General features: G+C 50.0%; 11 protein-coding genes across 11 annotated transcripts; 4 read left to right on the forward strand and 7 right to left on the reverse strand.

Moving 5' to 3' along the window:
* Window position 1: 1 nt before the first annotated feature.
* On the reverse strand, window positions 2-1,455 carry ASPVEDRAFT_126360 (SRR1 family protein; the record flags this gene model as incomplete). Its single annotated transcript, XM_040806361.1, has 4 exons — window positions 2-119; window positions 181-469; window positions 581-963; window positions 1,220-1,455. 4 exons carry the CDS (start codon window positions 1,453-1,455, stop codon window positions 2-4), a joined length of 1,026 nt encoding a protein of 341 aa, XP_040666663.1.
* A 1,758-nt stretch (window positions 1,456-3,213) lies between these two features.
* ASPVEDRAFT_51951 (uncharacterized protein) lies at window positions 3,214-4,369 on the reverse strand (the record flags this gene model as incomplete). Its single annotated transcript, XM_040814549.1, has 5 exons — window positions 3,214-3,298; window positions 3,340-3,592; window positions 3,703-3,787; window positions 3,815-4,131; window positions 4,318-4,369. The coding sequence occupies 5 exons, from the start codon at window positions 4,367-4,369 to the stop codon at window positions 3,214-3,216; spliced, it is 792 nt and encodes a 263-aa protein (XP_040666664.1).
* A 949-nt stretch (window positions 4,370-5,318) lies between these two features.
* ASPVEDRAFT_40406 (A4/G1 family peptidase) lies at window positions 5,319-6,928 on the reverse strand. The gene has a single exon (XM_040812149.1). The coding sequence runs from the start codon at window positions 6,821-6,823 to the stop codon at window positions 5,699-5,701; it is 1,125 nt and encodes a 374-aa protein (XP_040666665.1). The 5' UTR covers window positions 6,824-6,928; the 3' UTR covers window positions 5,319-5,698.
* A 1,175-nt stretch (window positions 6,929-8,103) lies between these two features.
* On the reverse strand, window positions 8,104-8,730 carry ASPVEDRAFT_128644 (hemerythrin domain-containing protein; the record flags this gene model as incomplete). The annotated part of the gene is made up of 2 exons (XM_040806568.1): window positions 8,104-8,574; window positions 8,662-8,730. The coding sequence occupies 2 exons, from the start codon at window positions 8,728-8,730 to the stop codon at window positions 8,104-8,106; spliced, it is 540 nt and encodes a 179-aa protein (XP_040666666.1).
* A 144-nt stretch (window positions 8,731-8,874) lies between these two features.
* Window positions 8,875-11,281, reverse strand: erg9 (bifunctional farnesyl-diphosphate farnesyltransferase/squalene synthase). The gene is made up of 4 exons (XM_040808646.1): window positions 10,883-11,281; window positions 9,756-10,815; window positions 9,523-9,705; window positions 8,875-9,472 (listed from the first exon to the last, which is right to left on the reverse strand). Exons 1-4 carry the CDS (start codon window positions 10,945-10,947, stop codon window positions 9,365-9,367), a joined length of 1,416 nt encoding a protein of 471 aa, XP_040666667.1. The 5' UTR covers window positions 10,948-11,281; the 3' UTR covers window positions 8,875-9,364.
* A 202-nt stretch (window positions 11,282-11,483) lies between these two features.
* Window positions 11,484-13,631, forward strand: ASPVEDRAFT_40409 (DnaJ domain protein). Its single transcript, XM_040812150.1, has 5 exons — window positions 11,484-11,803; window positions 11,859-11,902; window positions 11,966-12,059; window positions 12,108-13,165; window positions 13,220-13,631. Exons 1-5 carry the CDS (start codon window positions 11,698-11,700, stop codon window positions 13,382-13,384), a joined length of 1,467 nt encoding a protein of 488 aa, XP_040666668.1. The 5' UTR covers window positions 11,484-11,697; the 3' UTR covers window positions 13,385-13,631.
* A 332-nt stretch (window positions 13,632-13,963) lies between these two features.
* On the forward strand, window positions 13,964-15,362 carry ASPVEDRAFT_594352 (uncharacterized protein). The gene has a single exon (XM_040815484.1). It carries the CDS (start codon window positions 14,239-14,241, stop codon window positions 15,043-15,045), a length of 807 nt encoding a protein of 268 aa, XP_040666669.1. The 5' UTR covers window positions 13,964-14,238; the 3' UTR covers window positions 15,046-15,362.
* Window positions 15,363-15,679: 317 nt separating this feature from the next.
* ASPVEDRAFT_127125 (uncharacterized protein) lies at window positions 15,680-17,440 on the reverse strand (the record flags this gene model as incomplete). Its single annotated transcript, XM_040806427.1, has 1 exon — window positions 15,680-17,440. The coding sequence occupies one exon, from the start codon at window positions 17,438-17,440 to the stop codon at window positions 15,680-15,682; it is 1,761 nt and encodes a 586-aa protein (XP_040666670.1).
* A 1,037-nt stretch (window positions 17,441-18,477) lies between these two features.
* ASPVEDRAFT_127276 (Y-family DNA polymerase) lies at window positions 18,478-20,370 on the reverse strand (the record flags this gene model as incomplete). The annotated part of the gene is made up of 2 exons (XM_040806442.1): window positions 18,478-20,172; window positions 20,224-20,370. The coding sequence occupies 2 exons, from the start codon at window positions 20,368-20,370 to the stop codon at window positions 18,478-18,480; spliced, it is 1,842 nt and encodes a 613-aa protein (XP_040666671.1).
* A 212-nt stretch (window positions 20,371-20,582) lies between these two features.
* On the forward strand, window positions 20,583-22,900 carry ASPVEDRAFT_128846 (DNA damage response protein RcaA; the record flags this gene model as incomplete). The annotated part of the gene is made up of 5 exons (XM_040806584.1): window positions 20,583-20,619; window positions 20,675-20,737; window positions 20,799-20,878; window positions 20,931-21,082; window positions 21,142-22,900. The coding sequence occupies 5 exons, from the start codon at window positions 20,583-20,585 to the stop codon at window positions 22,898-22,900; spliced, it is 2,091 nt and encodes a 696-aa protein (XP_040666672.1).
* Window positions 22,901-23,929: 1,029 nt separating this feature from the next.
* ASPVEDRAFT_51958 (uncharacterized protein) lies at window positions 23,930-25,741 on the forward strand (the record flags this gene model as incomplete). Its single annotated transcript, XM_040814551.1, has 2 exons — window positions 23,930-24,419; window positions 24,477-25,741. The coding sequence occupies 2 exons, from the start codon at window positions 23,930-23,932 to the stop codon at window positions 25,739-25,741; spliced, it is 1,755 nt and encodes a 584-aa protein (XP_040666673.1).
* Between the last annotated feature and the right edge of the window lie 274 nt (window positions 25,742-26,015).

Below are 26,015 nucleotides of genomic sequence, written 5' to 3' on the forward strand. Positions count from 1 at the left end.
TTCATCTGACGTAAATGGTCAAATCACCGAGAAACTCGTCAGAGTCGTGCAAAGGCATGCTTGTGTAATGCTGGACCATCTTCCGCACCCGCTGCGAATCTGGATCAGTTGTAAAAGGCCTGCCTCTTGGTATTAGCCTCACTTCCACCTATGATAGAAAGGGAAAGATGAAGCACATACACAACCCAAAATTCCTCACCGTCGCGCATTTTCTTCTCCCACCGCGCCTCTTTCTCCTCCAGGCTGACTGTATTCCAAATCATCGCCCCAGGCCACTGTACATCTGCGACAACCTGCTTGACGGGCACATTGGGACTGACACTGAAAACGAGGGTGTCTTCATCGATTTCCAGAAACCCTTTCGGGTCATCAAGCGGCTCAATCCCAATATTCCGGAGTAGTGCTTGGTCGACATCATTGTAAGCTGGGTCCTGTGCGTAGCATTTAATGTCGCCATCCACATCCATCCCTTCACCCTTTCCGCTACCACCATCTAGATCTCCGTCTCTATTGCCGTTCGCATTTGTCGTAAATTCCGAACATTCATTGCCATTCCCATTCATCCCCCTCACTCCAAGACCCCTTGCTTTCAAAGCCTTAGCCATCGTCCGAATAGCCGCATGCTGTGCATGCGCTCTGGCACAATGATACTGATCCTCCAAAAAGCTCAGACTCCCCAGCCCAAATCCCACAATCTTCCTAATAGACTTACTCAGTGCGCCACTGGCCTTCAACTTCTCCAAACTTGCCACAAGCGTCCGGCACGTCTCACTCTCTTCCCATGTCTCCACGCTTTGCGCGTATTTGCGGTCAACTTCTTCGAGTGAAGCCCTGGGGTAAAAATCCGCCGACGAGGTATAGCAGATAGAAACAGGGCTGTTGTCGCGCAGGCTTATTTCGGGAAAAGACGGGTGAATGCATGTGAGATTTTGAATGCTGCTATAGCCAATACGGTAGGATGTGCTGTTCCGGGTGCCCCAGGCAGAGTTGGGTCTGGTGTTAGGTCAACTCATCTACACCAGAGTTTCAATGTGTTTCTCTTGTGTGTTCTGCTGGGGTAGTGTTTTCCTTTTTTTCTTTCCTTTGGTTTGAGAGGTTGGGAAGGGGCACAAAAAAAAAAGAAAATATAAATAATCGAATACCAGCAGCAATTTCAAAAAATAAATAATAAATAAATAACAAAAAGGCTTGAGTTCGTTTTGTTTGGCAGGGCACTCACGCAAAATCCGCACACCAAGCTGGGACCTTCAGGCTGTACGTATGGCTCACATCATCCAAGTCGTCAATGTGGACTTCCTCATTTCCCTGATCAATCTGCGTGTTTAAATCGGCAAGAAGATGGCGGGGAAATAGCGGTTTTCCTGAGTTGTAGATGCGCGCGAGGTGCTCGAGTTTTGTGTGGATTTTGGAGAGTGTGTCATCGTCGCTGAAGTCGTCAAGGATGGTGAGACCCATGCTATCTCTGTCTTTCTCTTGTGAAGTTGGCAGGTCTGCTGGTGGTGATGGAGGCAGTTTTGGTGGAGGAAGGCCCGGGGACGTTTGGAGTGGGAGACAGTCCATTGTTATGCGTGACAATGCTTGCTCCCGTCAGAAGGTGTGAATGACCCCAGGGAAAATATATCCGGATGGGATCAAATGTCTGAGCGTGGTAGGTCTGGGTGTGAATGTGATCTATCTCGGTATATATATATATTGGCAACGGAGGCTCTCAGACCATCCCACTGCCTCAGATAGGACTAATTTAGCTGAAAAGCAAACCATTGTGCTGGCAGCCTGACTATCCCGGCCCCCCCCTGTAATTTTTGCTTTTCCTTCGACCAAAAAAGAAAAAGAAAATCCCTCTTGTTTGTCATTGCTTCAGGGCACTCGCAGTGCTTGTCTGGCCTCACCGCTTGACAGATTGCTGGATTTCAGCATCTCCAATTCCAAGGCAAGAGGAGCGCTATAAGTGCGATCCAAGCAGCTGGGATTATTTCCCAGTCATGATTGGCGCACGAGTGAATATCAGACGGATTAAATGATTGAATAGGAAAAGACCGTGCGCGCAGCCCTTTTCCAGGTCTCAGGCGAGCCCTGACAGTTGGGTTCCTACGTCGGGAGAGGGATGGAGCTGGGACAGCAAAAATGGGCCCTGGCTGGCTTGGCCTAATGCCATGTAGGAAATTTGACTCGCATATCGCGGAGAATTGGATGGTCAGAAGAATCCAATTGTTTGGGGGCCCCATCCAGCATCGCCTCGTTCTGTTGGGCCGGAATGCGCTTGAGACCGTCTAGTCTATTTAGTGTGAGCGCTAACAGCCCGGGCAACCTTAAGAAGCATGTTCTTGCGGAAGGCTGGCTGTGCTTGAACTCAATGTTTGAAGATGGCTGTGTTGGTAAGCTCCATATTCCCTTTCAGGGTATGATTCGAATCACGATGTTGAGATAACGTTGACGATGGGCCATGGTTCATATGACCTCGGCAGATAGCAGACTCCACTATACTACACACGATCGCCGGAGCGCACCACAGAGGATGCAGGACGCCCGCCTGACGGTCAGAGCCGTCATCCGGGCTGTGACCCGTATCCTGCGGGCCTGCGACTGAAGTGTTGGGGGGATGTATCGTCTAAATGAAGGGAATTCGACTGCGCCGCTTTCCAAAGCAGTCGCTGCCGCTGATCATGCCAGACCGCTCCGACGGGCTCGCCACGAGTAAACGAAGGCCTAGTCAATTGGGAGTTTAATCGCGGTCATGTCTATCAGCCAGGCAGCATCTGTGGTTAGAGTCTCTGCAAAATCCGAAAATTTCGACTCAATTAAGACGAACATAAGCCGTCTTTCCGTTAGAATCTGTCAACCAGGACGATTTGATCGTCCATTCAGCGCATGGAATAGCTAGTGGACATCATGAGGGGAGGCCAAGATCTTGACAAGTGCGTATTCCAATGACCTGTGGTCCGTAGCTATGAATCGGTTATAGTTGATGACCGACCTCGTTCCCGGTCGGCCCTGTCGACGTTTCTGCGGTCTGGGGCGGGAGAGATGTATGTACCAAGTGAAACCGCACCGTTCATTGAACCATGCCTCGAAACCGAATTGGCGGGGATGATTAGGTGAATTCATGTCATCCTCGACGACAGGCCCGGTCTACTAAAGTCGGTGAGAATAATGTCAGTAACAATCATCAACGCTTGCCTGCGTCGCGTCAATTCTACAGCGCAACGCCACGATCTAAGCCGGTCCCGCGCTACAGCACTCTCCAACAATGATCCTCTCCCACCCGCCTTCTAGCTGAGCCTGTATAACGTCCCTGAAGCTTCCGTCCCAGGGCCGTTACACAGGTCCCGTTGTGCTTACCACCCATGTCCTGCTGGCAGGATCCTACTTCTCCCTTTCGTACCATTTGGATACAAGACCGGCCAAAGTTTACCCGACGAAAAGTCCCACTCGTCGACAAAGCCATCCTCTGTCCCCAAAAGATAATGTATCAGATCCCACATGATCGAAACAATCGTCGCAATATGATCGATTCGTGTAAAATCAAGACCGATTCCCCAAGGTTGGGGTAGCCCGGAGCATGACCCAACATCAGCACCAAGCCACTCACCGTCTGACGTCCGTTTCATCCACTTCCTCACCAGAAAAATCACCACATATCCACCATGAATTGTTCTGCGAGCCATGCAGCGCGTCAATCATAGCTCCACGCACAGAACGCACCTCGCCCATCCTTCGCAGTGGTTTCGTACGCGACATCGTCCACCTGGCCCCACGATTCACAATCATCGGCAAACATTCTGAGACTCTGCGCATGCCATTATTCCCTTTGGACGTCTTTTTGATCCATCCTAGCTGGATATAGACCCGTGTACTCCACCGCGATGGGGGAAATGGTCGCACCGTCGGGGCCCAGTGACAGCACAACGCGACACGAAGGTTGACGTTCCGCTGCAGGAGGCATCACGCTCCGAACCAGCGGAATGGCGGATAGCTTGTACCGTTTCGCACCGTTGACCGTGTGACTCGCATCAGTTCTTGCGAAACCCTCGATACTGGATTGGTAGGTTGCTGTTAGGAGGATGTCGGCTACAGCGTCGTAGATGGCGCGGTGGGCGGATTGTAGTGCGGCGGGGACGCAAGTGCGAGGACCTTAAGGGGTTCAGTACTGAATGTGATGTTGAATGGAGGGGATTCGAGGGTGGTCTTAAAACCGCCGTCTAGGATGAAGATTTGAATGTTGTCTTTGAAACTTTTGAGCTGATGTCTTTTGCAAGCTCTGATGCAACTGTTTGTTGTGGGAGAACACTGCTTATCGATAAGGCATTGACTGCGTACATACAACAACGATTACAGTTGACAAAGTACGGAGTATACAATAACTATCCATCACTGTGTGTTAAATAACTAAGACTGGGTACTTAAATTTATCCTCATGTCAGTATCGCCCCTCTTACCTGGGACATTGAACTGGCCTGTTGCTTCTTCCTTGGTGTCGATGTTGCGGCCTCAGGCCTCAGGTACGTGACTCCTCTTTCTCCTCCTGCATCAAGGTTGATTCCTCAACTTTCAAGGTTCAGCGCTACCAGTTGATTTGCTTCTGCCTCTGTCACTTGCATTAATCCTTCAGGAATTTTCTGCGTAAGGTTCACGCTCCGACAGGAGCCACATCCTCTCAGGTACTCGTCATCACTGTCCGCGCCCTTCCCGCCTTAAATGATGCTTCAACTAACGACTTTCCACCAGAGCCTGCCACGTAAGTATCCCCAATTCGAGGCCATCAAGTCTTTCTATTTGTCTTTTTTTCGGGGGATTAGGTTTAATGCCGTCCTGCAGGGCCCAGAAGTTTGCATGAGAATATGCTGCAGGCAAATCGACACCCCGGTCTATAATCGGGCATGAAAACAGCAAAACCCTTCCAGCCTTGCTTCAAAAGTCCTTCTCGGCGGCTCACACTCACGGTCCAACATCATACATCCCCCCGACTTGTCCCCACATAATTCCGGCGGGGTTTTGCTCCATCGCCCCGTTGATCCCTGTTGCTTCCCTGCACGCAGTGGTTTAATTGGTCCATGGCTCTATCACGATTGAAATGGTATGGATTCGCTGGAGAAAGTTACTCGTCGTTTCTGATTCATCCGATTGGTGTTATTTGTTTCAGAAAGGTCCTGAGTCTGGTCTTGTTTGAGGTGCATACAGCTTTTCTTTCAAGCAGGACATTCTATTTCAAAGGCTTGGAATCAACCTGGCACTTACCGAGAATGGATGTCCTCCGGAATAACTTCGGATTGGGGATATGGGAAAAATGAGCGGAGATACGGATGCAATACCCGCCCACATAATCAAACCTGCACGGAAGCCGATGCGCTGTCATTCATTATAGTACATCCTTGGCGCCTAAATTTGGGCATACTATTGACCAAGTTTCTTGGAACATGAGAATGTCTTCGTTGGCATCGGACGAATATGCCCTTCGACAGCGCAGGAACGGTGAGCATTGCAATCAAGAACCCATTAAACAATCTAGAGCAGCATCGGTGCCGCAATATTATAGATGCTGCCTATGATACCCTACCTCAAATATCTATATAACTATTGACTCGCCAGAAAGATCAAGAACATGCTTCTCAGAAGCTCATCACACTAGGGGAAATGAATGAAACGCAACGCCTCGACGCCCACTCCAACATGCTAGACATATATACAAGCCGGCCGCCTATCACAGCTTGCTCTTAACACTAAGAGTCTTCTCACCGTGCACTGTAACCTCCGTCTTGATCTTGCCATCCTGCTTCAACTCGATGATCTTGGCTCCGTTCAATCCAACCACATCCCCGTTTTGTGCTCGCGCCTCACATCCAGTAAAAGTTATCTCCCCAAAATCTGCAAACGGGACAACCGAATCCCCACTCTGAAAGTCTTCAACAATCCACTCCGCATTCTGCCCTCCAAGCGTCGCCTCCGGCTTGGGCGCCCCGATGTTCTGCGTGGCCTTCTGCCCCGTCGTCTGGTTCTCAATAATAACCACACCCTCGCTCGGGGAAAGTGACTCCACCTTGGCCACAACCACATCTCCTGTGTTTATTTTGATGTTGAAGTCGTACGCATAGTCGGGGAACCACTCGAACCAGGCATCATTTGAAATCTTCCCGTTGTCATAGTAGAAGTCCACGCCGGCTTGCAAGATCGCTGCGCTGTATGTGTCCCCGTCTATTCCTACCCACGCAGAGCCTGCCTGCATTGGTCCCGGTCCCCCTGTGGGTTTCGGTACCGTGAATGTTGCGCTGACGGCTGTGTAGGGTCCTCCTGGAGGCGGTTGATCGCGCGCTGCACCGGCCCAGTTGGTGCTGTAGACGACGGCAGCATTATCGCTAGTTCGGAATCCAGCCAGGGGGCCGGAGTGGCCGCCATCTATAGGGGCGATGGGGTGAGATTGGCGGTCGAGGCGACGTTGGATCCGTGTGGTCAGGTTTGAAGCCTGTTGTGGGAGGGAGAGGGCCGTTCCCAAAAGCGCAGTTGTTAGAAAGGCGAGTTCGAGCTTCATATTTATCAAACTAGCCTTGCAGGTTGCTGATTCAAGGGAGAGGGAGTAATAGAGGCCCAGACTACCAGGTATCGAGTTGGTCCAAGAAGAGGAAGAGGAGGAAAGAAGAGAAATAAAACGCTCGTGCTTGTTCTGTACACTTATAATGCTCACGATGCGACCTCGCTTTCTATAAAGGGATGATACGCGTGTACTATGCCTCCAACGAAGCCTCGAACATGACCCTAGGGTTGCCCCAACGCCCGTGCAACATGACGGATGGAGTGATCTCGCGGACGGGCCGAGTAAAAGATCGCCCATTAGGAATGTTACTTCCCGGCATATTCAAGCCCTACTGACCCCGGCTTCCAGGTCATCTCTATCACGTCGTGATATCGTATGTGATCGTAGAGCACCGGGAGATGAACGTTACGGTCACTTGTTCAAAATTTCGAAAAAAAAAAAAAAAAAAAAAAAAACCGGTTTCAGAAACTGTATACGACAGTTTGGGAAGTTATTTGGTTAATGCGGCATACGCTGCACGCTCCAAAGGCTATATCTATCCCAGGACTCTCATTCATGCCAAGATTATACAGATTAACTATCGGAGTCTCCCCACGCCGTAACCTGGGTTACCAGAACAATCAGCTTATCCCCCTCCTGTTACTCCAGGCTTCGAGAATCGAGAGTCATCTGCCGTGGCAACTGATGTGACTGGCTGGAATGGGGGGCTTGGTCGATGTACATTCCGACCCAGGACTATCATTCCTGAAGAAGGCATACCTGCGTTGCGCCGCAGCCACCCGATCTGAACCGGTATTATACGAACTGAGATGTCGCTCCAGTTGCCTATACTGGCTTTAAGGTTTGATTCAAACCTCACAAACTGGCGCACTCGCCATACTTGCGGAACCACAACCTGATCTGTGCGAGATTCGTCCTCAGATCACCACATCAGGATCCTCGTTCCGACGAGGTAATCAAAGGTTAATCCCGGCGTTATGCAAGGTCAGCCAGCCTCCGTCCACCTTCCAGGGACACTAATCAAACCCTACATCGTTTACCAAGACCCGTGGAATCCCTTGGCCTTCTTTTGTATGCAGTCTTCAATATGCCAACAGCAACAAGTTCATTCTCCGACCTGGTAAACCGAACTTATTGCGTTAATTCGTCTGAGAAGTCGAGACCGCTGCCTTGGGTGCTGAGCATACCGGGGCGTCTTGTCACAAGCTCCCAAATCTCTCCCGTCAACCGGTGTCAGCATCCCATTTCAATCATGTCAGGCCTTATTGCCACCTGCCTACAGAACTATCCACGTTATGATATGCCTCCTTCACTTCTGTGGGGAGTGACAAATCAAAACTGGTATCTGACTAGAATTCCGGTTCCAGGATAGATACTCTAACTATAGTAGTAGAGAAAAAGTCACCGGCTCGAGCACATTCCTTCAATGGACTTTGGGCGTCAAAAAACCCCCATGGGCACTTAGCTCATGACTGGGACGAACATTGGCCCATGTAGCCCTATGCCAATAAAGAATAAATGTCAACTCTAGCCAACTCTACCCCGAAAATTCAATTTCCCACATTTAGGTAGCCTATTTACATAGGAAATCTTCTCACCTCATCCAAACTCCAAAAGCGCCTCATATTCTCTCCACCCAAGACCGACACCTCCCCATCAAGGTGTTCCCAGAGCACCTGCTCAAAATCATCCATGAACTCCCTAACTTCACTCCTATCCAAGCCCTCCCCCTCCTCTCCCCTCTCGCACCTATTCAGATACCCGCGCAGCCTCACGAGCCCATCATGAATAAGTTCATGCTGCTCGGCGAGTATCCCCGAGGGCCCAAACTCAGGCATCCGCGCCGCAAGAAGCGGGAAGAAGAACCGCTCTTCGATCGAGTGGTGCATTGAGAGGCCTTCACAGAAGGAGAGGCCCAGCATGATGATTTCTTCGTCGGAGGCATCTTCATCGTCACCATCTGTTGCGGGATATGGGTTGGGTTCGGCCTGGGAATTTAGGGGGCAGGCTTGTTTGAGCTGGGTCCATGTGCGGCGGAATTCGCTGTGCTGAGTACAGCTGGTTAGCTGATAGTGTTCTTTTATCAAGTCTTGGTTGTTTTCGTCACCTGCACATTGGATGGAAGGGGGACAGACAATTTGCTCCATTTGCGACGCGAGGCGGTTGTAAATGCGGAAGTCGGCTGGTGAGAGGGCCGCGTCCATACCGCAGGCGATGATTGGATCCTGTTCAGGAAAGTATTATTAAAGTAGGGTATTGGTTAGTGGACTAGGCTGGCAATGGGCGGGATAGATAAAGGGATATTTTATGGAGTTACGGGGTCACCCAGTTTCTATAGATTTGGGGAGACACAGTTAGCCAATTGAGGCAAGCGGATTTAAATCATTTCTAATCGTTGGTAATCACTTGTACTGAACAGTGGCACCTGCCAACTATGTTAAACTTGCTAAGGAATGGAACAAATAGAGTAAATTGCAGAATATATTCATGTATGAAACTACTGGATATTTACGGTATGTTTCAGGTCTTCAATGGACGTGTGCCATCTCAGCATAAGCTGTGGGACACAAATCTAGTACATCGCTGGTTGGATAAAATCCGGTTGATATCAGCACTTCTTCGGCACAACCACAGTCATAGAAAGGCTGGATTGCAATTTGACATCCGTGCTAGCAAAATTTGCCCAATTGAGTTGGAGTTGCTCGATGAACGGCAAGCGACGATAAGGCGAAGTAGTATTAGTAATAGGTATATCTGCATACATATCATAAGACATCGAGGCATGAGCCACCGGAGAATGGGTATAATTAGCAATTAGATCAGCATCGTAAAAGTTGGTTAAAGCTCGCTGTGCTCCACGGAAGGTTTCGTGGCGGCAAAATTGCCGTTCCTCAGCTCCTGCCAGGCGAGGTCGAAGCGAGCACCAAGCATCCAAGCAGTGAAAATCTGTGAGAATTAGTATCGATCCATAATGCACAGAAGGAAGGTCCACATACCATAATAAGGGAGACTACTATACAGATAGCAAGCATCAGTCCCATCATGAACATGACGTCCTTGCGGGTCTCGGCATCCTGCCGAGCTTTCTCAGCCTCGGCCTCAGTTACCGTGCCTGCAACACGGCGCTGAGCAGCTTCCGCATCCTGTGAAGGGAAAATGGTCTCGATAAATTTCTCGATCTAAATCAGTTAGCGACTGTTTGGACCTAAATCACCGAATAAAGACATACCTGTCCGCAAACAATGCTTATTTTGAGGAAGTTGGGGTCCTTAGGAGTGTTCTTCTTGTGGATCTTACGAACATAGCGGCGGAAGACATCGCAGAGGACACGAAGATTTTGTGTTGACTCGGTCATGAGCTGACAAGCATCTCCCTTGGTAATCTTGATGTTCCGCTCCAACATGGCAGGGTTGCGGAAACAGAGTTCCAATGTAGCAATTGCCATAGACTGAGGAATAGCACAAAAGTTGAATACACTCTGCTCGCGCAGACCGGCAAGGTAGAAGAGGCATTCCTCAACATGTTCCAATGCGTTTAAAACCATCTCAGAGTTGCAGTTGAGAGCGGCTTCTCGGTGTTCAGGTTTGAAAAGATCCTCAAAGCTGTCAACGTGCTTAGACCAGATAGACTTGGGCCAAAACCGCCGACCATCAGTTTCATCTTCACGAACATCGCGGATAATGTTGGTCTTCTGGAGGAAGAGACCCATAGACTTGGGGAGACGGGTACGCTTCATCAAGGCAGGGTTGCCAAACTCTGCTTCCACAAAGAGGCGAGTCAGACCTTCTCCCACCAAGCCAGCTACATAATAGCAGTAAAGATCGTATTCCGCAACCGTCTTGACACTTGCGTCCTCCGTGGCAGCTTTGCGTGCATAATCAGCCATACCATTACCCATTTTTTCGGTGATGTCCTTGATGATAACTTGGTAGGCGGGCTTCATGTTCTTGAACTCGGTAATGACATTGTGAAACTGAACCAGCAGTTCACGGTCCTTCTCCTCAGGGCGGTTTCCATCAAAGGTCCAACCATCTTGTTCTAAGAAGTCTTTGAAGTTGCGCAGCAGAGGCTCCTTGGTTTCAAGCGGGATAGAGGTGTCATCCTCGATGGTATCCAGTCCACGGAGTGCCAGATAAAAGACGCAAACCGGCAGTAGCAGCTCTGGATGTAGTTCCTTGATCACAGCACTGAAACTCCGGCTTGTCAAGTCCAGGAACTTGAAGCACGCCTTTTGTGTCTCCGTCTCCTCCTTCTCGTTGCGTTCATGAACCGGGTTATGCCAGACTTTCCTATCCAACCCCGAGGGTGTTCGTCAGCTTGTGATATCAACGGGTTGAGACAAGGAGATTGACTAACCATTGAACGATTGACCTCAGTTCTGATGGGTGAAAGGTGAAATAAATGATGCTCCCAATACCCATGGTGCTTAGTAGGGATAGATTACACGTGAAGGTGGGTGCGAACAGGGACTGTACGAAGGGAAGGGAATAAGATGCGACGTGGTCTGAAAAAATTGACGGGAATAAGCAATTAGCAGCAAATTGGCGTACTAATACACGCTAGGAAAGTAATGTACATTGGCTCCGGTAGAGCAAAGTGATCAAGGAAGAAATGACAAAATGGCCAGGGTAGAGAAGGGCACAGTTGTCGTGAGTAGAAAAGGCAAGGCAGGACGGGGAGAAGAGGAGGGAAGTCAAGGAGAAAAGGACAAGTAGATGAGGAAGAGTGAGGAGAAAGAAAGGTTGAGGATTTTAGTGGTGGAAGAGAAGAGAAGAAATTGTCTGTTGGAGTTGGCTTTAGTCCCAATTAGTGATTTCTGGAGAGCCGGATCATCTCGGCGTCCGGAACGCCCCAATACCAGGGTCTGTCGCCCTGAGGGCCGTGCTGATGTGGGCCTTTATGAATACAATGACAATACGTGACGACGCATACCGGCCACCGTTCTCTCGGCCTCCCCGCCATGACGAAAGGTCGGTTGAAGCTTCACCAGGCAGAAAAAAATAATACAACTGGCCAAGCAATACCCCCTACTCTGCCAAATATTATTTACAAACACACCCTATTCAGTGCATCTTCAGTTCCTGCTCTGACCATTATAGATAACTACCTACATCACTCGCAGTCTCAGGAAATAGCCCACACATCGATTGGCGGTCGTGCCGCATCACAAAATGGTTGTTGATACCACCTACTACGACGCCCTGGGGGTACCCCCCACTGCCACGGAGCTTGAGATCAAGAAGGCATACCGAAAGCTTGCTATCGTCACTCACCCAGGTACGGCATCTAACCGGTGGATTAATATTAATCTCTCGTCTAACTATCCTCACAGATAAGAATCCCGGTGATGAAACCGCACATGAACGCTTCCAAGCGGTACGTTGTCAACGACCCCTCGCGCTCTATTACGCTCCATACTAATTTGGCTGTTCCCACCAGATCGGCGAAGCCTATCAAGTCCTCAGTAACTCCGATCTTCGCAAGCGTTATGATACCCACGGCAAAGAACAGGCTGTTCCTGACCAAGGCTTCGGTGCGTATCCATGAACTACACCACATCAACGCCACTAACACTGCACAGAGGACCCGAATGAGTTCTTTGGTATGATCTTCGGTGGTGACGCATTCTACGACCTTATCGGCGAAATATCCCTTCTGCAGGACCTTACTACTCGAATGGAAATCACGACGGAGGAGGCCGAAGAAGATCTCGCCGCATCCACAGAAGAAAAACTTAATATCAATGAGCAAGAAGGGAAGGCTGCAGGGGAACCTGTGAGTGGGTCTGCAGGTGAAAGTTCCGGTGCCGGGGCAGCTGGCAGCACCGCTGCTGCCGCTGCCGCTGCTGGTACCGCGCCGGCGGCTTCGTCCTCGCCCTCGCCCTCAGGTACAAGCACACCACGCCCTCGCTTAGGCCAACAGGCTCTTATGGATAAGTCAGACGAGGAGATCCGTATGCAGTCTGCTGGAGTGTCAGAGGAGGAGCGTGAACTACGGAAGAAGGAGAAGAAGAAAGGCGGGCTTACACGTGAGCAAGCGGAGAAGCTTCAAGCTTTCGAACTTGAACGACAGAAAGCTCGTGAAGAGCGAGTTGAGATGCTGGCCACGAAACTCATTGACAAGATTAGTGTGTGGACAGAAACCGACAAGGGCACCGATGTTACCCGCGCTTTTGAAGAGAAGATTCGCCTCGAGGTGGAGAATTTGAAGATCCAGTCCTTCGGTATCGAGATCCTCCACGCTATAGGTGCTACCTACGTTTCAAAGGCTACCTCTTTCCTGAAGTCTCAGAAGTTCCTTGGCATTTCCGGTTTTTTCTCCCGGCTGAAGGATAAGGGTACGCTTGCGAAGGAAGCCTGGACAACCATCTCCACTGTGATCGACGCCCAGTTGACAATGGAGGAGATGGCTAAGCTGGAAGAGAAGGGCGGGGAAACCTGGACAGACGAGATGCGGGCAGAATATTCGGTGAAGGTTACCGGGAAGCTGCTCGCAGCTGCCTGGCGCGGTAGCAAGCTTGAAATCCAAGGCGTTCTCCGCGATGTCTGCGATAAAGTCCTGGGCGATAAGCGGATCAAACTGGAGAAGCGTGTCGAGCGGGCTCAAGCTATGATCATTGCCGGCAATATCTATTCTAAGGTATGTACATCCCGTTTCTTAGGTCGCCACACACTATACTAATGCCCCCATCAGGCCGAGCGTGACCCAGAGGAGGAAGGAGACTACATGGCTTTCGAGCAGCTTATGACCGACGCCATGGCAAAGAAGGGTAAGGATGAGAAGAAGAAGAAGAAGAAGCACAGTCACGACCACGACGCTGAGGTATCTTCAACCACCAGCACGAAGGCCGAGGCGTAATTGCGCGTACCGGCTGTCTCCGGGGAGCCATTTCCGCACTTTATGACCCAGCTTTTCTCCTCTCGATTATTCCCTGTATGCCTTTGGATACAATATGCCTGATGTATTTCTTCTCGTAGCGAATTATTATTCCTTTTACCTAGAGCGCTCTATTCTGATTAGACTTCCATGGTACGCTTCCTGTATTTATAGACCGAAAAAGTATATACTATTGTCGCAATCCCATTCCACTCCAGCTCCCAAACACCAACTCAAGTTCCTTATGCCTATGTGCCGCCATATACATCAAGATGTGGAGTTTATATACTAAACACGTTACACACAGGTGCATTCGTAGAAAATAATATGACTTTCCTCCGCTCATACCATCCTTATCTTTCCTACCTCCTCCATAATTCGCGTCTGTCCATCCAAACCAGGTCGTGCTCCGCACAAAATCAGGAACCATGTCCACAAGGCTAATATTCTCTATGGCCGCGTGTACATGTGAGTATTACTTTGTCAAAGTCTTCAAGATATCTTGGTTAACTTCCGGACGATTTGTCCGGGCCCAGCCAACAATCATAAACAATATCATACCACAAACCCGTAAAAGCATAATGTCGAGTCACACATTAAGTTATTAGATGAAAAAAAATCATTGCGGCTTCTTGCATTTCATGTCTATCTACCATCAGATTCAAGCCAGCTCAAACCACTTCCTCTGCTTCAGGATGAATCCCCATCTTTCTCATTAGCATATATTCTCGCGTCTGCTCGCTGTGCCTCCTTTTATCAGAAATACTCACTTCTTCGCTTAAGCTGCGAAGATACCATCCAGCACTACAAACGAAGAATCAAACAGAACTACCACCATGTCCCAGATATCAAAACTCCTCCGCCACGCCGCCGATACAAGCCTCATCTCTAGCGACTCCATCAAACCCTCAGTCATAACTCGTCCCATAGTAAATCATAATTCTCCGAACCCATCAGCCAATATCAGCAGTGCCACCACGAACATACGTACCCAAAGAACCACCATGGCTGACGATGTTGAAAAGAATGGAAAGAAGCCAACTGCGCAGAGTGCCGGAACCCCAAAGCCAGTTACCCTCCGCAAGAAGCCATCCTGGATTGATCTCGAAAACTGCAAAACCGACAACTTGTTCCGACAGACCCTCGCAAGTCCAGAGCACAAAGAAATATTCGAAGGTAGCATGATCCCACTTCCCTCCCCCGATGATGGGGCGAAGCGTGGCCAGATATATAGCCCTACCCGGATGGATCAAAGGGCGAGCTCAACCTCCGACCAGAGTTCTGCAAGTCAGGAATCCACTACACCACACCGGTCTCGTGAGAGTGTGATTTCGGAGACGGGGAAGGAGGAGAAGGATGCGGAGTTGGATGAAACTGAATATGGGCTTTTGTCGGAACTTGGTACGAGGCCCAAATCACGTCAGAAAAAGTCGCACATTGGCCGTCTAGAGAACGATGCTATTGGAAGACTCCCCAAGAAGGACATTCAACAATGGATACGGAATGAGGCAAATGCACAGTTCGTATTAGGGATGCCTCTTGGAGAACTAGAGGAAAAGCTACGAGACGGTGTGCTCGAAAGCGAGATGGATAAGCATTCTGGGAAATGGATACGTGCGTACGGTTTGTCCGAGGACGAATGATCAACTAGCCTGGGAGTTTCGTGCTTTGGTTTATTTTCTGTGCGCTTCTCGACACAATGTACTTTGGTTTTTTGGGTTGGATGACCATTACATATTTTTTGGGAACTGGCTAACTTATTTAGCATAAGCTACACCATCGAGAATGATTTATCCCCATGTTTGGTCCTATTAGGAGTCTCAATGTATCTTATGCGAGTATTATATTTATCAGAATTTAACGAGCCGGGTTTTGGCAGTCGTAAGTGAACGTTACGTATATATCAAGTTAAGTACATCACAAATGATTCATTATTGCGCTTGGGTATCTAGCAAGGCACCAGATCGGCTGATCAGCCGGATACAAATCTATCGCTCGTATAAATGACACATTAGAAGTAAATGGGAAGGAAAGGAAGAAAAACAAAAGTTATAAACGGTGGCGGCACTGGCCGCGCAGGTATAAGAATGAAGTAAGCAACGCCGTGTTTGTGAAGCTATGATGGTCTGTTGTAGGGTATATAAATCTGAGGGGTATGCGTTGCAACTGTTATAGTGGTTTGGAAATTGGAAGCGCAGCTGGTGAGTGGACTGTGTTCGGCAATATAGGGTATCGATAACAAAAGAGAAGAAGGAAAAAAAAAAGAGGGGCATTTAATCATGTCGATGGCAACTCCTCGCTGGGAGGGTCCTGATTTGGATATTCTGATTCGGGTGAAACTGGTGCAAGTAGTCCTCGACGGGCTTCTCCATCCTCATGCAGTTCATCAGGGCTCAGCACCCGCCCGCCGAGTTGTATATCACTAACGTGCACGTTATATTCCAGTGCTTTTGTAGCCTCGCTAATCAGCTCTTCCGTCCACCCAAGGCATCGTTTCAGGCTTTGATTCATTTTCTGACTGTCCGCTAGAAGTTCCTGGTGTTTCGCTAGGTCGATAAGGAATCGTTTCTCATCCTTGTTTCTGTGCCTCGAATCGTCTTCAGCCAACGAGTCTGGTCCGAAGGAGCTTTCATCTTGCATGGATTCCCCGTCACTCAATTCAGACAGGTCCTCATGTGATTCATTGGACAAGTAATCGCTTTCCCCTTCGTCGACTTCACTGGGGATTGACAAAGTACTCGATACCGAGCGCGAAGGGGCCACAGATAGACGACCGGAGCGGCTAAGACGCCGAAATCTTCGTAATTCAGCATTCTGTTTCCGCATTTCACGCTCAAGCGTCCGGTTGATGGCTAGAAGGGACGAATTGCTGATTTCGAGATCCAGGATCTTCCGCTCAACACGCGCACTGAGAACAGGGCCACTACTTCCCGCGTGTTCAGACTTTACCGGGCTTTGCAGTCCGTCCCCTTGACTATCTGTATCAAAGGAATTTGTAGATCCATTGCTGAATATGCGTGGCCGAAGAGCAGGAATAGAATCGTTAACCTTTTTTTCGTCAACTTGGGAATCCAGGGTAGATACTATGATCGGGCTTGGTCGTAAGCCAAGGCCCTCCGTATGAGTCTCTCGACCAGGAGTGCCGCGCCCGGTATCAAGACTTGAGGTTTTGGTGTGACTTATTACCGGTACGGACCGGAGTGTGCTCAATGGCGGACTATGAACGGGTGAACATATCTCGGGTGAGCGTATTTCCGGCGAGTCGTCAAGATGCGGTACGCTCGGTGAAGAAATACCGTCCGAAAGTCGTGGGGAAGAAGTGTTGATGCTAGGTGAGGCGAGCCGAGGTGAAGCCGTAGGCCTCGACACAATCCCAGGACGAGACAACCCTGACGACCGCCGTCTGGAGGCGTCATCGACGTGAGCCTGGGCTTCTTCTTGACCGTTTGCATATACGAATGTGGCCGGTGACGGCTGTTTTGCAGACACCCTTGACCGGGAATCTGCATCAGAGGAGCCCGATACCGAACGTACATCACTGGCGTGGAAAAACATTGGAGACGGAGCCGGGAGTTCGGTGGAGTTCGGTCGAGAAGCAGTATTCGAATCGGCAGTCAAGGTCTTCGCCCTTGTGGCTCTCTGGGGTTCAAGCTTTCCGCCCATTCGAACTGGGCTGCGATCGGTTCGGTACACCTTCGTGTTTGGGGCAGTCGCTGGCGATGGTTGAACGAAGGACTGTGGGGAGTATACCCCATTCCCCGGTGTACTGCCAGGGGAGAGTATAGGGCCATCACGTCGGCTCACTCTGGAGCCAGATCGGGGCGTAACATTCGCGTTGAGATAGGAAGGCTCCGGCGTGTGTCTCGCCGGAGTCGCTGTGGGATAATCTGGAGGAGCAAGACGTCTGGGGGTGCGGACACTGGACGGATTCGCGAGCTTCGGGGTCAGGGGCGACTTGTTCGCTCTGTTAAACGCGGCACTCAGAGTTGGCGTGAAGGGTTTGGCGATGTGGCCATTGTTTTGTTTATCGAAGGTCATATCTTCTGGGTTCGAGGGGCAGATAGAAGGGCAACTTGTTATGGCATTGCGGCACTCCTCGAAGATCTGCAAGCATGGTGGCACCAGCCAGCTGATAGCGTAGGTCTAATGGCCGAGAATCACGGTGAGGCCACGCGAAAAATTGCTGGGATAAGATGGAATCGGCCAAGGCAGCGGTCAGGTGGTAAGGATGAAGATTTTATGACGAGAGAGTGCAGCGTGGAACTATTTTGCCGCCAAACACCAACGCCGACCGGGATGTTTATCTGCGCCAAATGCGGTCTAGTCGATTTTCACCGCAACAGCCGACCAACGGTCAACGGCATTCCAAGGGGCTCAAGGTCTCACCAGTTGCTCCCTAGAATTGACCACTCACCACTACGATTGAAAAAAACAGCCGGGAACCGAATCAATGCCGGATTTCTGGAGTCATCGGGAAAACTCGCTTTCGCCCAGCCTGCACTCCGATTGTTCGGTGATCGGTGTGCCCCGCCTATATGGGCTGATCAACGGCTGGAATCTTGACAGCGGTCTATTATTATTATCTTCGCATATATAGACTACGCATGACTTTGCATGCATAGACTTCCCGCATGGAAACCACCAGCAACTCAGTGTCTAATTTACATTGACCAATATCCAACTGATGCAGCAGTCCACCATCCGAGCAGACCCCTCAGTAAGGGGCTTGGGACCCAGGCTGATCCCGCCAGATTGTCTCAGGTTTGAGACACCTAAACGTCCTCAGTAAGCCGTGAACGGTTACTCAATTTTCATTCAGTATGCGTTGGCAGACTTTGGTAGAAGCAAGGAGCTTCCCTGTGACTCTGTCAATATGAGAGCGGATATGTCTCTTAAAAGTCAACGCGCGTTGCTAGGCGGAGGTCTTGATTGATATGCTTGAGGTGCCGACCCATTGTAGTATAGGGACGGCCACCTACTCCAAGTGTATATGCTAAAGTCGAAAATAGAAACGTTAGTGCCCTCCTGTTGCCGGCCAGTTGGAACTATAGGAACGGAAGACCTCCAGTCAGGACTCAGGTGAAGAACAGACGTCTCTGCCGTGGATCTACACTGTCCCGAGCAGCCGTCTTTCGTTTTCGCGTGGTATTGGGCGCCGGCTGCGGTTGAAGTTGGGGTGAATCGTCCTGTACCGCTTCTTTTATTGTTTGCTTCGATAAGCAGTAGTCCACGTGGTCATTGAATTTTCTATCATCAGCGATCTGAGGCATCGCGCAGATGGGACAATCCCAGTAGAGTTGTTGTTCGACCGTAGCTTCCGTGGCCACCGACGCAGGGCTTTTCTCACTTTGGTCATTTTCATCCTCGGGCATTTCTTGACTGAGCTTTTCAATGTCTTGCATGTCGTCCTGTAGCTCTTCGCGCGCCGCCTTCTCAAACGCTTCTTCTGCGCTTATCTCTTGCTCTCCAGTAACGTCAGTTGCAGCTTCAAGCGGTGGGGGTTTTCGCCGAGCAGCAGAACCAAAGAAACTGATGTCAAATTTCTTTGTGCTCACAAGGTTGGTACACCGAATGCCAAGCAGACGAAGCTTCATGTTCGGAATCTCCTTCTCAAGCTTCTCTAACATTGGAAGGGCGGATGTGAAAAGATCCTTTGCAGAAGACACGGCCCGAGCGGGCTGATGTTGCCGGGTTAAAACTTCAAAAGTTGCTAGCTTGACCTTAAGGACTAGCGTTCGTCCCTTGAACTGTGTTCGCGACAGATCTTTTTCTAGTTCTTGAGCGCAAGACCAAAGTTTTTCCCTGAATTCGTCTCTCGTGCTTATCTCGTGGAATGTCCTCTCGGTGCCTACGCTTTTGCGTTCGTAGGTTTCGACCGGCTGGATCTTCGTCCTACCTAGGCCGAGGTAGCACTGTGCAAGAAAATGAAGAGCCTTCTCGCCAAATAGTTTCGCTAAAAATGCACGCTGGGGATGTATGTCGCCGCAATTTTTGATACCGATGGCATCAAGCTCCCGCTCGAATACCCGGCCCACACCATTGACTTTGCGCATAGGGAGATCCTTCATGAATTCCATGATGGCATCCCTGTCATTTGGAACGCAGTACTGGCCATTTGGCTTATTGCGATTCGAGGATATCTTTGCAATCTTTGCGTTCGCAGCGATTCCGGCAGACACAGAGATTTTTGTTGTCTCGAGGATTTCTGCGCGCATACGATCAACAGCCTCCTCCGGATCGAGTTGGTTTTCGTCGCAATAGGCTGTGATGTTCAAGTACGCTTCGTCAATGCTTGCACTCTCAAACTGGGGATCGTATTGAGCAAGAATAGCACGAATTTCCTGTGCCTTGGCTGTATACTTTTCGTGGTTTTGTGGCAAGCAAATCAACTGAGGACAAAGCTTCATGGCCACAAAGGAAGCCATGCCACTCCGACAGCCAAATTTCCGAGCCTCATAGTTACACGTTGTCAGAACACCTTTTCCGACAGCCATTGGTACCGTTTTCAGCTCCGGTCTATCTAGCTCTTCAACCGCAGCAAAAAAGGCATCGCAGTCAACATGGACGACGTATTGAGAAAGGTCACGCGTCGATTCTAGTTCAGCAAAAAGCTGATCGGCTAGTCGTAAATCAATTGAAAGGTTCAAGCTCTCAAGACGCGCCTTCTCCTTCAGAAGCCGCGTGATTTTCTCAGTCAGGACGCCGTCTCGGGCTTGTTCATGGTTGAAGAACTTGGAGCCCTTAGAGGCATTGTAAATAATTTCTGAAACCTTTTGCTCTCAGTATACCGTGGCCATTAAAGCAGGCAGCTCTCTACTCACCTTTTGCTGGTCAACGGAATCCTGGCCCGCTTTGGTCAGAGAGGGGCCCAGAAGGTGATACTTCAGGGTTTGTTCACTGTCCGGAGATTGATCGCCATTCGCATTGCCTTTGGGCACTTCGCCCTTCTGTCCCCTTTCCCCTTCCATGGAATCATCGCTGCAAGTCAAAATCGAGATGGGATGGAATGAGTTCAGCGAGCTGACCGATTTCCAAACTAGGCAGCATTAGGCAGCTGGTACACGTGACTACGCGTCGTCTTCCGCGGCGCTGATCTAGCTAATCCACGTGCAGAGACAACCCATCAACTGTTCGTCCAAGTTCATCATGTTCGGCACAAGTTTGTGCTAACCGTGCCCTCATGTGGATCCTCGAGACAGAGGGAGCCTTTTTGCAAGGTGACAACGTTCTGCCCTAACTATATCACTGCATCCAAACAACTGACGCTCGAAGGCAAGCGCGTATGGCTGAAACCCGGCAAGAGATACCTCTTCGGTCGATACAAGACGGAGGGTGGTATGTGCACGGTCGTCCCTCATAACAATTGGCAAATTACACTGACGACCATATTATTTAGTCCGGGAAGCAATTCCAGCGCAATCGATATCCCGAAAACACTTGGTGGTTGAGGTTTTACCGGTCAAAACCGGTGATGGGGTATGCGCATCCAGTCGTGTATTGTTAGCCCATGCAAACTGACCGGGTCCAGTCAAAAGCTAGGGCAAAATCGGAAATAGTTGTTAGCGATCAGGGTTCGAAATTCGGCACCATAGTTGATGGAGAACAAATTAAAGGGGATAGTAAAAGCTTGACCGGTGATGAACATACAATTTACGTGGGGAAATATCAGTATGCCTTGCGGTAAGTACCCGTAGGACCCGAAATATAGTGACGAAGGACTACGAATTGATGACCTTTAGGATACAATGGCAGCCTGTGGTATTAAGCTTCTCTTTCTCCTCCAAAGATACCAATAAAAACACTTTAGCCCGCTTCCGCTCTCGACTCGAAAACCTGGATATCAAGACCTTCGAAGACTACCTCGTCAACATCACAACGCACGTCGTTCAAACCAAACGGAATACTGCCAAGGGGCTACAGGCGCTGGTTAACGGCAAATACATTGTGGACTACTCCTTCATTGATGCTCTAGACTATGCAGCAACACCGAGTGATCTGGAGAATCTAGAGAGTCTGTCTCCATTAGAGGATGATTTTGACGCCGCATGGCCTGATGCGCGAGAGTATCTCCCACCTCCCGGGAAGGAACCCTTCAATGGGTCTGACCAGTCATTCGCACCGAACCCGGATCGCCTCCATCTCTTCGATGATTATACTTTTATTTTCTGTGATAAGTCACAGCATCAAATATTGGAGGAACCGATCACCAATGGGCATGGGAAAGCTCTGTATTTTGAGGTGAAAGAAGGCTCCACTACTTCAGAGGAGATAGTACAATTCATGAAGAACGCAGCTGGTCAGAAAGGTGTTGGGTTTGAGAGAGTTGGGGATGGAGGAGTGGTGTTGGTACGATTCCGGTCAAAAACTGGAAAAGAAGACTGGGTTCTACGGCTCCTCGATGAGGTAGCGCTCGCAACTGACCAACGTGTCATTCAACAAAACGAATTCCTCAATGCAATTTTAGAGAATGATGCCTCGATACTGTGTCGACGGCTACCTCAAGAGTTAGTGCCAGATCCTACACCCCCGGAGCCTACACTACCGCCTACACCAGCCCCGCCTTCCAGCGAAGATATCCAAGTCGTTGCTCATTCTCATCCATCTGAAGACGTGAGTCAGCCTCCCAAGAAGGCTAAGGGCATTCGGACGCGCAAATATGTCAGCAAAATGAAAACATTCGATGACGGATTCGATATCAACTCTATACCAGCATATGCTCCAGGCGTAGAGGAGTCTATCGAAGATCTACCACCGATGTCGATAGATGCCCCCTCCGAAAACCAGTCTCAACACCTAGAAAGTATTCAGGAAGAAGAGGACCTGGTCTCAAACCTGCTACCTGGAGCTAACGCGATGAAACGCCGGCGGGCTGAGACTTCTCAGCGGAGTTTGGAAGATTCGAATCCCCGGCCTAAACAGGAAGAGGTGCCCCGGCCCAAGCGCCAAAAGCTTGACGTATTAGAAGCAGCCCGTCAACACCGAGAGGCGGAAGAGGATGCCGCCCGTCAACGACGGGAAAAAGAGGACGAACTGTTACAAACGTCCCTCAGAGATGTGGATGTTGAGAAACTCAAGGGGCTCGCCATTGTCGAGGAAATGGAGCTTCCGGCCAAACCGGCCGATGATAGCAACAGTCGGTGGGATGAACGGTGGAATGGCAGAAAAAACTTCAAAAAGTTCCGTCGGAAAGGCGACTCTAGTCAACAACGACGTCGGATCCAAACGGTCATGGTTCCGTTGGAAGAGGTGGCGCGGAAAGACTTTGGCATCGGAGATCACTACTGGGTTAGCACCAGGAAACCTTCCGATCCAACTCCGCAAGAAAGCCACCAAGACCGTACTCTCAGTCAGGTGGAAAGCGAACCTTCACAGCTCCGGTCAGTGGCACGAAGTGAATCCGACAGGACGACGACGCAAAGAAGTCAAAAACGGGCACGCGAAGAGCGAGATTCAGACAGTGATGATGAGCTTCGGTTCCGGTTTCGTCGCAGGCGATGAAATCATGTCATTTACAGATAGATCATTTACAGGGCTGTATATATCATTAATCTCGGGGCACTAGCAGTAAATCAAGAACAGTTCCACTGGCAAGGCGTCAAAATCAGCCACTGAGCTAAGCAGATGCAAACGCTAAAGCTTTGGAGTGAAAGGTTATCCTGCACTCTGCAGTGATCTGGATTTCGTCACTAAATTGAGATCGACTGGAGATTTCGCCGTCGACAAGCCAATCTGAAGTGCACAGAGCAGGATCGCGACAGTAATTTCAGCCCGCAAGAACAGGATGTCTCCGAATCGCTCATCAAGATGATACTCGTCGCCCGGGATGAATCTCGAACAAGGGGGCTGCTATTAATATACTGCTGGAGTCTGAGCCTAGACACAGCATCACACTTCACAGCCTGCAATCATCTGACCGAATCAAAGTCTTCCGATTCTCTTCATTCATCATTTTGATCTCCTCTCTCTCCATCTCCAATCCCCTTCTTCGCCGTCCTCTTCGACTTCCCTCTCACTCCTTTCTATCCTGCAAGTTGACTTCCCACTCAATCTCTCCGCGTCCGCTCCTTTGATCCTTATCGCTCACTCGATCGCGCCCTCCACTCGTTGTCTCCAACGCTGCCTGACGGCCTAATTCCTTGCTGCTTTGCTCCGCTCCGTCAACCAACACAGACGCATCCAACACAACATCATCTCCACCATGGAGCACGCTGGCCGGGCGTAATTCGACTTTCCTATTCTTCCTGGTCGGCCCATCGTCAGTTATAACCACGCTCTGCTTGCTTCTTCGTCTACCCTCCCCACCTTCGAGAGCCCAAATCTGCCTTGAGTATGTTCAGCCTCATATTCTCAATTCTTTTCTTTTTCCTCTTCTTGCTCTACACATTCTTTCTCCTCATTTCCTCTGTCATCTCCAGCTCGCTAACTCGGGTTTCTCCATAGCCATTTTTCCCCCTCCCTTTTAACGATTTAACGATCTTGTGTTCCGCTTGGCGTTTTAGGTCATCCTTCTCTTTTTTTCACAAAATAATGACCGCCGATTGCCTCTCATCTCCCTCTCCCTTCATGATTTCTGCAATTCCGCCCCCGCGGCCCGTTTCGGTCAATGCCCTCGCGAGAACCACCTCGGTTTCAAATCCGGTCTCATGCACAAAATCAAGCCGAAGCACAAGCGCCGAAATCCCGGCCCACGAGGAATCCTTCGTACCCGTGGGTCCCGATCCCCCGGGATGGGCCCAGTCTCCAGTGGATACCGAGATGGAGGATGTGCAATCGGCCGAGACACCATCGTCCTGCCAATCCAAGATCCAGTTCGAACACCTTCCAGTCGAGATCCATGAGACTATACTCGACTATTTGTTCGGTGAACGCTCCTCAACCTTCACATCGGCTTGCGGCAAATCACCTGCTCGGAGTTGGAACAAATCTTTGCGGCATCCGAGGCGGAAAGCTCTTTCGAATCTGGCCCTGATCTTGCCGGTGTGGAGAGTTTTGGTGCAAGATCGGATCTACAGGCACAGTTCGTCACCCACTTTTTTCCGTTGCTCGTTCTCTGTGCTAACATCTGTCGTCACAGTTAAACTCAAGGGAACCACAGCTGAGTTGGAGGAAAGTGCACGCTGGTTCCGTGCGCATCCTCATCTAGCACTCTATGTCCGCCATGTGGAGATATGGATACCAGTCTGGGGCCAGCGGGCAGTCACGTATCCGTCGCGGCAGCCTCCTAGGAGATCAAATGTTGAGAATGGCACCTTGACTAACGCGGCCGCTATTCAGGCGGCAATGGCATGGGACGAACCGGTCTCCAACCCAGCGACTGACTACAAGTATCATTACGCAAGCCACAATGCAACATTAGAAGAAATGTTTGTCCATGTACAGAACGTATTCCCAGCGGCTCGTATACTCACTCTAGAGGGGGGTCACTGCAAAAAGCCGCCAATGGTACGCCATTTCAGAAATGATCCGGCCCGACGTACAGGCCGCCAACTTCCCGTGCTGCCGGACATCCAGACATTCGTCATGCGTGGCGCTTGGAACATCATGCGCGATCACCAACACTGGTTGACTCTGTCTCAAGCCTTACCGAGTGTCCGAGAATGGCATTGTGCATACGCAAAACCGAAGGTTGAGGGGTACGAGACAATTTCCGGGATCCTCCGCCGCCTGCCCCCGACACTGGTACACCTAAATATCAGCCTAGAAGGTTTCTACAACAAGGACAGCTCCCAAAGTCGCTGGTTCGGCGACGGGGCCAATCCACCACACCTATGCCGCCTACTCGGCGAGGTCGCCCCGCGCCTAGAGTCGCTCACATTCACAGGAAAGGTCTGCTCCTGTCTCTTCGAATCCACGCGAAACTTCATGAACAACTGGTCATCCAAATCAAAGCTCAAATCACTGGACCTAGTCGTGAAAACCTGCTGTCGCGACAAAAAGCTCCACCCGAGCCTTCCTTTCCTCGATGAATTCTCCGGAATCACAAACTTGAACTTCATCCGCGCCTTCGAGAAGCTCGTCATCTCCGCAATCACCGGGCTCCAAATCCACCAGGAACTCGACTATATGCGCATCCGCTTCATCGACCTCGACTCCGCTTGTCCACCTCTTAACCCCTACTTCCAACTCGTGGGCACTCACTGCACAGGCCTTTGGAATGAACCCATCCTCGAGGCACTCCACTGCGCCCGCCCGGATGCCCAGTTCGTCAAACTCGCTGACGGCATTGCTCCCCAATACAACCACAACCATCAGGTCGTCGGCGCGATATATCCTCGTACCCGACCGCTAAGTATCCACGCATCCACATACAGGATCATAGCCGATGTACCGAAATCCTGATGGGCGGGTTTGAAAAAAGCACACCCCAAAAAGGAAAGGGAAAAGAAAAACGGAAAGGCGGAAAATAAATCCCAACATCAGCCTTAGCAACAGCATTAACATCACATCACATCACATCACCACATTCTTTCTTTTCCCACAGTGATGATCGCCATATTTGCAGCACAGCCTTTTTATCTGTAGGATTATAAGATACCATAATACGTTATTTCTCTTTTCTGTTTCTTTTTTTTTCTGTTTTCATTTACTCTACTATTGCAGTTTTCGCGCATAA

Source organism: Aspergillus versicolor, assembly GCF_001890125.1.
Source record: "Aspergillus versicolor CBS 583.65 unplaced genomic scaffold ASPVEscaffold_3, whole genome shotgun sequence".
In the NCBI taxonomy this organism is placed as follows: Eukaryota; Fungi; Ascomycota; class Eurotiomycetes; order Eurotiales; family Aspergillaceae; genus Aspergillus; species Aspergillus versicolor.

Coding starts and splice junctions, on each gene's coding strand:
- ASPVEDRAFT_594352 (XM_040815484.1), top strand. CDS start 14,239: ATGTCCCAGATATCAAAACTCCTCCGCCACGCCGCCGATACAAGCCTC.
- ASPVEDRAFT_40406 (XM_040812149.1), bottom strand. CDS start 6,823: ATGGGCGATCTTTTACTCGGCCCGTCCGCGAGATCACTCCATCCGTCA.
- erg9 (XM_040808646.1), bottom strand. CDS start 10,947: ATGGGTATTGGGAGCATCATTTATTTCACCTTTCACCCATCAGAACTG. Junction 10,816..10,882: donor CTGAGGTCAATCGTTCAATG/GTTAGTCAATCT, acceptor GGGGTTGGATAG/GAAAGTCTGGCATAACCCGG. Junction 9,473..9,522: donor TAGTAGTCTCCCTTATTATG/GTATGTGGACCT, acceptor TAATTCTCACAG/ATTTTCACTGCTTGGATGCT.
- ASPVEDRAFT_40409 (XM_040812150.1), top strand. CDS start 11,698: ATGGTTGTTGATACCACCTACTACGACGCCCTGGGGGTACCCCCCACT. Junction 11,903..11,965: donor CACATGAACGCTTCCAAGCG/GTACGTTGTCAA, acceptor TGTTCCCACCAG/ATCGGCGAAGCCTATCAAGT. Junction 13,166..13,219: donor CCGGCAATATCTATTCTAAG/GTATGTACATCC, acceptor TGCCCCCATCAG/GCCGAGCGTGACCCAGAGGA.